We start from the raw sequence: 12,022 nt of genomic DNA, 5'->3' as shown, positions 1-12,022 counted from the left end.
GGAAACCTCGGGTCATGCCATTCATGTGGATGTTCCTTTGACACGTACCACCTACCTACACACCCCTTCATGGAAACAGTATTCCCTAATAGCAGTGGCCTCTTTCTTCCAAAATTGTTCAGGAATGGTTTGAGGAACAAGACAACGAGTTCAAGGTGTTGACTTGGCCTCCAAATTCCCCAGATCTCAATCCAATCGAGCATCTGTGGGATGTGCTGGACAAACAATGCGATCTGCTGCTAATGTCTTGGTGCCAGATACCTCAGCACACCTTCAGAGGTCTAGTGGAGTCCATGCCTCGACAGGTCAGGGCTGTTTTGGTGGCAAAAGGGGACCTACACAGTATTAGGCAGGTGGTCATAATGTTATGGCTGATTGGTGTACGTTTAATGGTCATTATGAGAACTTTTTTACAGTACATATAATGCAGAAAATTATGACTTGGTTGATTTAGAAATAGCGTCATAATTGTACTCTGCCCTTCAAAGAGTTCCCACTCCATAGTATACATACCTAATTAAAATTATGCACAATTCTTTATAGAAAACATCTTTTTTCCTTCCAGCTCAAAAACTAAATTGGCTCAGTAATCAGTGAATCTTCCCCCTCTTCAATCAGTGACTCTCGAACATCCCCCATCAGTCAGGCTCCATTCCAAAGCCGATGTTGGACAGAATATCTCAAAGTCATATATAAAGTTGGACTTTCTCCCAACCACATAAAGGCAATAACAAAGTACCTGATCACTCATATTTACTGCTGATGAAGTTTCAGTACATTGACACCAAAAATGTCTTGAAAGTTTCATATCTGTAAGGGTGTTTTTATAGCATACTGAAAAGAGTCAAGTATAACTGCCTAAAGAGAGGATATCAATGAAAAAACTTATGTTAAGTGGGGATGTTAAGTTATTTGAACTGTAACATCAGTATGCTTCATGAAAAGTATTCAAGCCATGAAAGATCTCGTCTGTTGTGGTAAAGAAGCTTCAGCTCTGAATATATTCTAGTGTTAGCCCGGTGACATGTTCATCAGAAAGGTTACTCACAGCAGATATTTTGACTCTCGTCTGACCCGTCCTCGCAGTCCGGCTCCCCATCGCAGTGCCATCGCTTAGGAACACACTGGCCGTTGCGACACACAAAGTCCGACTCCGCACAGGTTTTTTTCACTGGAGTGGGAGAGAAAAGATAAAGGGATTCATTATACAGACGAGAGGAGACGAGAGAAAGGCTTCATGGTCCTTAATCAAACATTTCACATTAGAAACGGACACCACAGGAATATGAATTGCAGTCCCGACGTCATTCCCACTTTCCACCTGCCTCTGTCTTTATCAGGTGAAAAGGTCACGAGTATAAGATTTGTTATTTGGTAGGTAGATGGGACTTCCTTCTTTGCCTACACACGACACAAAAGGTCTTCAATTAGGGCTGAATGATTGATATGACATTTTGTGACCTACACAGCCGTTTAAATGGATCTTGTTCCAACGTGATGACAATCAAAAGGACTGTTATTGAGCGCCTTCTAGGTTTCTAAACAGTGAATATCAAACTAAAGAAAATATGACCAATTTAGAAATTTAAATGTTGGTATACACTACACTGTGGCATTATACTGCATGTATTGATAACAGCTGGTTGATATCTTGAACTTGTGAGATTAGGCTGAAAATTGAGGGTACACTTTAGCTAAGACCCGTTAGCTAGCGTTCTCAGATTCTTTTTCTTGAATCAGTAAAAAGCTTTTAGGAGATTTGGAGAACATTTTCCAATTATTTGTCGTTGCACAAATTGGTTGTCCTTTTCTATGCTAAAACAAAAAAACCTTTGTTGATGGTGATGTTGGTTGAACAACTACTGGCACTAGGGATGGGTCATGACTTTTGAATAGTCATTCCTTTACAAAGAAAATCGAAAAACACACTACACTGTGGCATTATACTGCATGTATTGATAACAGCCGGTTGATATCTTGAACTTTTGGGATTAGGCTGAAAATTGACGTTGCAGTTGAACTAAGACCTGACCTAAAGAGCAGCTTTTCTTCATAAACTCATTTTCTTGAATCAATTAAAAGCTTTTAGGAGAGAACATTAGCCATTAAATTGTAGACTGGGCAAAGTGAGGAAAAATATTTTATGTTGCACAAATGTGTTTCCTTTCCTGTGCTATAAGCAAAAACACCCAAAACAATCTGTGTTTAAAAATGTAACCAAGATTTCCCTCTCTCTGTAGGGTCCAGTCTGAAAATGAAATGAGGCCCATCATCTAGATGTTTTTAAAGCTACACCCACCCCTCTATTGGTGTTTTAACAACAAAAACACAGCCCCCTGTCTATCTTTAAAATGACTCTTCTAAACCAAAGATCACTGGTTAATTTTAGCTGCATGCTGTGGTTCCTATGGGCCTGACACTCAAACGTTTGTTTTTCAGCTATCTTGGAAAGTGAGCAGCTGAGTACATGTGCCTACAACAGCTGCAAATTTAACTTCAACTAAACATTTAAACTCCTACAGCTCAGGACAGTTTTAATAATGCAAGCTCTAATAAGAATCAGGCTCATTCAATTAGAACTCTCAACCAAGATTTTATACGAAATGATTATTCCTTCAGCCCCATCTAAATGGTACGTTAGTCTGGTGCAAAAAAAGGAAGAAGAAACAGACCAAAAGATGAAGAATCTGCTGAATTAAATAAAGAGTTTAATGCAAACTCGAGAAATGATTCATTATAAAAAGATTTAGGAAAAGAAGAGCGAGTGTTTGAGAAATTTCAAAACCATCTACAACACAAAAAAAACCCTCTACTCTCAGCACCTCATGTTCAAACAAACTTGAGTGTCTCCTTGAGGCCTCTCCTCAGTCTCTGACCAGAATACAAATATGTACCCCAGGAACAAGCAGACTATGACAGCAGCAAGTCACAGCGGGCCTCATTATAAACCTTCTCTTTTATTAATTCATTTTGGATTCTGATCTTTCACACGCCTGTGTGCCTCAGTTTTGTCGGGCAGCTCTGATCTGCCGGCGAGCGAACAGACAGATACTGAAATGTGGTAAAATGTCAGCGGCTATGAGACGGTGAAGGAATGAAACACCGACAGAAGAGCACAATCACTGGGTGGTGATTCAAGCTCAACGTCCTCCATGTTTACCTTTTGCCTGGATAAATTACAGTGTACATTTCCAGAGTAATTCCAAGTGTACAACTGGAAGCTCGTACACTCTACTTTTTTGTTCAGTTAGATTATTTAAACACCAAATATTTTCAGTCACCTCAAATTTGCAGTTTCAGATGTCTAGTAACAAAAGGCTATGAGTGATCCATGAATCATCACTCCCTGCAGATGTTGTGAATTAAAATGTCTTTAGCAGCTAAAAAAAGAGCACACTCCCTACTCTTGCCATCTGGACGGGTAGGCAATATGGCAAAAGATATGATCGCAGTAAGTGTTTATAAATTGATTGATACTTGCGGACCAAGTCCGTATTTTTTGTCTGAGATCGTCGCACGTCAAAAAATAAATACGACCTCACGTTGAGTCAATCTCGTTCACACACCGAATCAAAACATTTTGTCTATCAAGTTTTTGGAACAGGTTTGATTTTCTGCGTTTTTTCACACCCGTCAAAAGCCTTGAGAGTTGTTTGACCACTCAGAGCCACCATACATGCAAACATAATCAGCAAAATGGCATAAGCCAATTCATTTCGTCTCCCAGCCACTAAGGCCATCTCTACGTACGTGGGTTTTATTGAAAACTGAGTTTTTACCTCCTTTGTTTCCCAAAAAAACCCAGTCCACACAAACACGGTCATAAAAAATCTCCATCCAAACAAAAACACAAAAACACAACAGAAACGCTGTCATGAGAATGCCACACCGACAGGCAGCGATATAACCCGGTCCTGCATGCGGCCAGTCAAAATATGCGTCAACATGTAAAAAGTCCTGTTAAGCATTATTGTTTTTGTCACATCTGTCATTTTGCAAGGAATGTCGCCTCATTTGTGGCACCTCACAAAATGAGATAACGGAGCACAGCCTGACGTCACGAGCCAAAAACAGAGTTTCTAAAAGTCTTCATCCTGGCCGGAGTTTTACAAAAGATCCGTTTTCAGTGACCTAAAACGGCTTGTGAGTTGAACGAAAGGTCAAAACACAGACAAAAGTCGAGGTTTTAATACCCACGTACCTATGTGTGTATACCCATGTACGTGTAGACATGGCCTAAATCTACCAAAGAATATAGAGATGTGGAATTCAAAGACAGCTTGCGGCAGGTGATTGCAGAACATCTTGGCATTGGGGATGGCCTTGTTGACTTTTCCACATCGGATGGACCCAGTATTTTATCTTTGGATAAAATTTTTTAAAAAAAAGCATAGAATAATAAAATGAATCGGACTTAGTATGCAAGGTTTCTGTGCATAACGATTTTTATCGGATGACGGATCCAAAAAACGCATAGGCGTTTATCAAACTAGCAGAATTATGAGATTATATCTTTCACCTGATAATGATGGAAGCTTGAAGAAACCAGAGGAGTCAAACTTTACTACCTTGTTTATTAACATGGGCTAAAGTTGCTAAGGTTGTTCGAATAAAGACAAAACTGGTAAATAAGGACTAAAAAAGGTAGTTTCATGTTAAAAATCAGTCTCTCAAAAGCTTTTAGACAACACGTTGGACTCCTTTAGCTTGTTTCAAAGTGCTCAGCTAGTCTAGGATTCCTTCAGTATATCATTCACAAATACGGAGAATTGAATTATCCACAGAGGGTCCTCATCTCCAAAACAGACCGACTTCGTGACTAAAACGAGTAAGAACATGGAATGAAACAGTTAAATGCAAACAGTAAATGTTTGTGTAAGGCTCTGAGGCTCTTCAGGAGGGGCTGCAAGCTGAGCTGCTGTTCAGAGACTGCCTGGCTGTTAAGTTTATTTCTTCTGTGTAATAGGCGCTTAAATCTATCCATATGGAGTAAAAATATCCAAAGTTTATCAGTGTTTTTTGCCAGCATCCTCCATCAAGATGGAGTTCTGATTATCAGGATTATTTCCCTCCGTATCTCCCTGCAGTATGATCCTCTTCTTTTTCTCATCTTCCTGCCTTTGCTTTCCTTCTTCCTCACTCATTTCCTTCACATGTTCCTCCCTCCCTCACAGTCTCATATGACCCAGATAGATGAGGGACAAAAGAAAATGGAGAACGATCTGATAAGTATTGGACGCACACATGCACGCACACCTCTTTCATATCCATATTTAGCTCTGCTCTATCTGCTACCTTCCCATCACCGGGTCATTCTGTCCCAAAGGACACTGGGAAGGCTCCTGGGGAGGGCAAGTTAACATGATGGGTTCTGAATGCCATGTGACATCTGTGCGGATGTAAAATAGTGAGAACATGTGACATCTACTCTGTCGTCTGTGGGGACTACGTTCTTAATAAAAACATCGGACTACAGGGCTTTAGAGGTACACACATAACGTTGGGGGTTGAGATATTTCTCCACACAATCCAGTAGAACCAAAATAAGAGAATAAGGTTGTATTTTTACGTAGTTCTGGCAACATCTAAAGTAAATCCATCAAATTCATCGCCCTATAGCCATTTTTTTAGCAACTGTAGCTGCCTTTTTCAAGGCCCTCCTGCCCACGGATGCCATGGGAATGCAGAGGTGAGCTGCAAACCTGGTTCTCAATGCACAGACGGGATTCGGAAGAAAAGAAATGCAAGAATAAAAGAGTGATAAAAAAAATAAGCTAACATACCAAAAACCCTTTAAGTACTTATGTTGTACTGCTGTGTTCCAGGTTTTGAGTCTTATAAATGTAGGGAGTCTGACAATCATTTTATCACTTCCCAATGAATGAGCAACTGATAAGACAATTGATACTGAAAATCTTGAATGACATCGAGCTAAAAGCGACGTTGATGTTTAACCACCCAAGTCTAATCAGTTTATCCTCGAGTCCAAGCAGTCAGCATGTCAGATACTCTCTCAATGCCTTCAAGAAATAACGCTTTCACAAGACATTCAAATACTAATTTGGACCTTTGTTAAAGAACTGAGTGATTTGGGTGAGCCCTAGAAAATATGTGGAAGCACCCAACCAAGGTCTCATCACCACAAACTAAACAAAGTCTAAAATATAAATAGTCCCAAATATATTCAAAGTTAAAAGTAACAAGTTAAAGTTTGATGACAAAATCAAAGCTTTTTAAAAACACAATCTCCCTCTCTCTCATCTAAATGACATATATATATAAAAAGATTAGACAGATAAGCTAACAGATAAGTAACTTTATATTCTTACTGATATGAAAATTAGGCCAAAAGGTGCAGAGGAGTCACAGACAACTGCTTCACTATCTCTTTATAATAAGGTCAAAGCTATGAGTAACATTGTGACTCAGACAGTATACCCACACCGACCTCAAGGTGAAGCTGGCTGAGGGCATTGAGGAAACTTTATCTTGATGCCTGAACTGTTCATTTAAATTCTTTGCTCTAACTTTTTGCAGGTTAACAGATAATTGCATCTTTTACAGCAAAAAAGCAAAGCTATTGTTAAGAATAGGGACTTTAATGGAGCTGCAAAAAAATACTATATTTAACTCTTAAATATTTGTGGCTATCAAACTTAATGCCAGAGTTAGAAACTAGATTAAAAAAAACTACTGGCACCATCCTGCCAACAAAGGTTATCTGGCACCCTGTGAGGTGACCTCTCGATACACCTTAGACTCTCTTTCAAACTTAATTAATATTTTGTTCACTTTGGCAAGAAAACATGCTCAATTATAACAAAGATGGATCGTCATTCAGTCGCCCACACTCCATCAAAAGGCCACATTAACAGTGTAATACATTCCCAGCCCACACACGCACAGGAGCAATGAATATGGCAACTGATCCACACACATGCAGAAACATCCTGACAAACATGGATTGTTGCCATTTTGAGGAGGATCACAAGTGAGACAAAGCTATTTATGACGAGTGTTGAAGGATAAGGCTGGTGGTAGACTGTTTTTGTTGGTCTCCAGGTAGTTTTAAGTCACGGCACCATCATATCAATCAGTTAGAGAAAGGATTTTGGTCAGCTAGTGGTCTAAAGTTAGCAACAACCCGGCTTGCAGCTCCCAAAGCCCAGCTGAAGAGCACGAGTTTTAATTACCAACCCTTTGTTTAGAAGTGGAAAAGGTCAATGATTCAGTACACGGTAAAAACAATAAACACCGTGCTAAGTATGTTTTTTATGTCTGAACTCCTTCAGTCAAACAAGCTAGCTGCAGCTGAGCTCGCAGCCTATCGTTCTGTGTCCACCAAGGACAAGCATTGGAGAAACAGTGATTTTTAACATTTATCTGCAGATAGTTCATCATTTATGAGAAACAAGAACACTGAAGGGTCATTCTGAGACTCACTGCTCTGTGTACAATGATGCAGCTGAAAAAACAAAAGTGCAGATATTCCACCGACACATCTCACCCAGTTTAATTTTTAAACTGGTTCACAGCTGGGAACCATAATAGTTTTTTAGCAAACAGTAGTAAATATTGCATTTGATGGGGATAATTTTCAGTTGTGGATTAAATCACAATTGGTGTTTAGAGCAAGTATATAAAGCAGCAGGCTGTTTTATGAGGCATTAAAAATTAACCAAAGTGTTTGGGTTGATGGTAATGAAGGAACATGTCGCGCAGTGCATCAGTGAGACACACTGATGCATTTTTAATATTCAACGGGCAGAAATGGAGCTCGAGGTCACAGAAGGATAAGATATATCACGCTCTGGCTGCGTTGCACTTGGACACTAGTTGGATACATTCAGTGTTGTTTTTGGTCTTTTGATAAGCACCTTGAAGTTGTATGCCTCTGCCAACCAGTCAGTTTACATCCACCCATGTGTTTCCCACAGGATGACAGAGGCTGGGATGGAGGACTAAATACAGGATTTAACAGGAGAGGCAGCACCCCCATCATTAACAGGAGGGACAAAACACCAGAAAACGTCTCTCTGAGCATGCGATTGTCAATAGACCCTTCTCACGACAGCAGAAAGGACAGGTACATAAAGGGGTAGAACAATGGGAGATCATCTACTGATTGATTGCAGTGTTCAGTTATTCTAGGACACAAAAATTAACCAGATATAAAATTCCCTCCAGCATTCCTGGGACGTTCATCACAAGAATGGGACAGTCTTAAGGCCATAAAAGTGTTTTTCCAGAACATTATGTCATCAAAATTGACCTTTGACCTTTCAGTTAAAAAAAATATAATTTAATCCTATTAGATATTTGTGTCATAAGTGTAAGAATTCTTGATTTATACACACAAAGAAAAAACATTTTCGGTTGCTGTGACCTTTGACCACAAAATGTCAGTAAATTCTTGAGTCCGAGTGGCTGCTCGTCCCATTCCCCCTACCCATTCTTTTCAATGCGTTATTTCAGGAATGCCTGGAGGGAATATTTTCAAATATAACCCAAAGAGACAACCTGAAAACATAATGCCTCCGGCCATGGCTGTCATAAAGATAAATATTGAATATAATCCTCTTACAGCCTTATCCTTGAAATGATATAAGTATAATTGAAATGATGTGTGTGACCATCTGATAAGGGGAAAAAGAAACCACATTCAGTGGAGTATTTTACAGTGGAGACTGTCTAAAGTTCAGACTGTAATTACTGTGGTACAGAGAGCTACAGAAGGAAGCAATCCACCTCTGTGATAAAGTATATATGTGACCGAATCAACAAACACACTCCCTTGCAGTCATGTCTCCATTGGGCTCTTTAAACGCTCTTGATTGTTGTGCATAATGAAAAATATCGAGCAGGTTCTTATAATAAAAATACGCGAGTGTGATTATAGACCATTTGTTAAGCAGGAAAGACCACACTGTTTTGTCTTTTGCAGACAAATTCAAAGATTTAATTTCCTTCATTGTCTTAGATCTTTACGTTCTGTATACGAGTTTCCTACATACTGTATAACACCACATCGTACAAGTCGACAACTTTACAGTCGCCAAATGAAAACCTGCTCACAGATTGTAAGCAAACCACTTGATAAACTCTACCCTTAAATAATAACACGCTAAAGCTGGCCTACAACACTGTTTGACGCCAACCACATCATTATAAGTGAATAAAAAGCAATACAGATTTTCCATGTTGTGATGTAGTGCTCAAATAGTGTGTGTTTAGCGTCTTACCACAGGAGTTCTCGTCGCTGCCGTCGCTGCAGTCCTCGTCACCGTCACACTGCCAGACGGACGGGATGCAGCGACCGTTTCCACACTGAAACTGGTTGGCCTCACATTCTGTCTTTGTACCTACAGAGGAAGACAGACACAGAGGGGGTATGAGAAGTCAAGTGATGATAGTCCCAATTTTACACAATTATCATGCAGTTTGTTTAAATGGAGTTCTTTTCTTTTAATCCCAGCCAGGCTCCCTGCAGTGCTGTAATTTCAAAACAAATGGTTTCGAACAGAACTAGCTGGCACTCAGAGCAGATCTCTGTGGAGAAACGCCAGCTCTACATGTTGGAAAGAAGGCCAGAAGAAATCAAGCTTGTGTGGAAATCCAAGCCTTTCAAAATATTCATATCTGTACCTCTGCTAACATACAACCACCTTGGGAATAAGAAGTGAAATAACTTCCACTTCCTCCACCAGTCACATCTCATACTGGTTCTTATCTGAGAGAATGTAATCCAAGCAGCACTTTAAAATGCAATGAACAGGACAGAAAATTTACATTGAGCACTTAACAGACACGCTTGGCTGATGTCTGTCGTCACATCGCTGTGATTCCATTTTAAACTTAAGATGAAGTAACATCAATATTTTAGTGTAGAGCTAAACCCCAGAGTCCTGAATATGTCTTGTCACCATCTGTTTGACTGTCGTCTGAAGGACATCCGAGGACATCGAATGTGCAAGAAGCGATGAGGAAGAAAAAACACCTATTAAAGATTTTTCAAAATTTTCCAAAACCATGTAGAAACTTGGGCTAAACGACACCGGAAAAAAATTACATTGGGATAACTTTCTTGTTAGAAATACAGGAAATCATATTTGTTATTATTTGGGATTCTAAAGTCTAACAACACAAAACCCCTGTCCTACTTTTAACGCACATGGTTCAGCTACTCTGACAACCCTATGAAAAAGTAGAGTAGCCTTCAAGTTGAGCGACACATTTCCTTACAAAATAATTATGAAGACTCGTGGGTTGCAGTTGCGCAACTTATATTGTATGTCATCGACCGCTTCTAACGGTGTTCAGATTTAGGTTTAATTAGTGTGATCAGCCCTGTGACAGAAGCTATTTGAGTTTTTCGTTTAGTAGCAGTGTTAGTGCTTCACTTAATTTGCTTCACTATCGCACGTCCTGCAATGTCAATAACCATGGCAATTGCGATGTGCACATGTGCACAAACGATTCAGAGTTCAGCCCAAGTAGAAACTTATTTCTTGTATTTGATCAAGTGATTGTGGCCACAGCTTTCTTAAGCCAAGTAAACAGTTAAAGGGAACAAGTTACCATCACCAAACTGCACCAAAAGTCACAGACTCGTTGTAGACAACAGACTCACTGTAAAGTAAAGTCATCTTCTATATGTAGGCCAATATCACAAATTTGCTAAAATGTTCCCAACAATATAAATAGGACTGCCGCCATCATTAGACCTTGGTGTTCACCATAAACCTTTAAAACTAGTCTAAAACCTCCATTTTCCATTTCTAACAAGCACGGACCAAAATGCCACTGGACTTTAAAACCAACCAGAGAAACAGAATACTGGATGTTGCAGTATGCCGTTTGGCTCGAGTTTCAACATCCAGTTCGTATGGCTTTTTGTTCAACACTATAAAAGTAAAAAAAAAATAACGTTACATGATTTAGCAGCCAACAATTTTTTCACATAAAAAGTTAAAAATTATCCAATTCGAGCTTCTTAAACATTTAATTTTTCTTGTTTCTTTATACGTCAGATTTCCCAAAGCTAAAAAAGTGACTTTTTATAGACCAAACAACTAATAAATAATACATACAAGAGAGTAACCAACGGATTAATTAAAGCCCTACTACAGAACATGAAATACTGTCCAGTTTGTTACAGACGCAAAAGCTGCATTCTCCAATGGTAGCCATTTTGGTTGTTATTGCCAGATGGACGTCTGAACTGGAGGAGAACCAGACATATCTGCCAGAGTAAATCATACATGAGCTCACAGATTTGTCTGGTTCCCAGGTTGGTAAAAAATGCAAGAAAGCTCAGAGAGAGCAGCAGAGGGATCCCTCTCCCAGGACATGCCATGGAGGTTTTGTGTAAAAAGACCAACATGTTGAAATGACCATATGGATAATCAGGATGACAGACTTATCTAGATTTTAAACTAAATATATCCTAGATGACTTCAAGCAAAGCGACCTCCTCTCCACCATGGCCCGGTGAAAAAACTATCCAAACAAATGAGGCAAAGCTCAAAAACATTATTCACAAATAACAGAAAGGAAAAGAGCACAGGTAACTGTACCATATTTTAATTACCCTTTCAACATGAAAAAATGGACTTATAGACTCTGCACACTGTGCTCCTAAAACTAGTACAGTCTGTTGTACTGGAGGCGGTGACAACTCCCTTAAAATAACACAGTCTGACCTTGACGCTCTCTTCAGTCTGGACTGTGTCGGTCTGGGTGTGTAAATGGAGCACACTGTGATAGAAGGCCTGAAGAGCTAAAAGGTGAACTACTTTTCATTAAAAAGGGTCACAGACGTTCCTTTTAAAAAACTTTTAAGGCACTTAAATAATTCAAGAAAATTAAGGCAGACAGGATTACAGTTTTAAAGCCAAGATTTTATTCTTATTAGGACAGAAAGTCTCTAAAAACTGTATTTTGTTACTGAAATGCCATTATGAAGGAAACTGTTTTAAGTGGGTCAGCAGCTCCTTATGGGAGAGAAACATCCCCCGTTGAT

General features: G+C 39.4%; 1 protein-coding gene across 3 annotated transcripts in view; it reads right to left on the bottom strand.

Moving 5' to 3' along the window:
• The window catches only part of vldlr (very low density lipoprotein receptor), an 86,519-nt gene that overhangs the window by 62,191 nt on the left and 12,306 nt on the right, over positions 1-12,022 (bottom strand). For all 3 annotated transcript variants that reach the window (XM_069677134.1, XM_069677135.1, XM_069677136.1), the window contains exons 2-3: positions 9,243-9,362; positions 1,049-1,171 (exon numbers count right to left, since the gene is read on the bottom strand). In XM_069677134.1, the coding sequence (XP_069533235.1) occupies positions 1,049-1,171; positions 9,243-9,362 (243 nt within the window). The remainder of the gene's footprint in view (positions 1-1,048; positions 1,172-9,242; positions 9,363-12,022) is intronic.

This window comes from Semicossyphus pulcher, unplaced genomic scaffold, assembly GCF_022749685.1.
Source record: "Semicossyphus pulcher isolate SPU_LCO1_2020_fin unplaced genomic scaffold, fSemPul1.0.p SCAF_28, whole genome shotgun sequence".
Lineage (NCBI taxonomy): Eukaryota > Metazoa > Chordata > Actinopteri > Labriformes > Labridae > Semicossyphus > Semicossyphus pulcher.
This window is presented reverse-complemented; position numbering and strand designations above follow the sequence as displayed.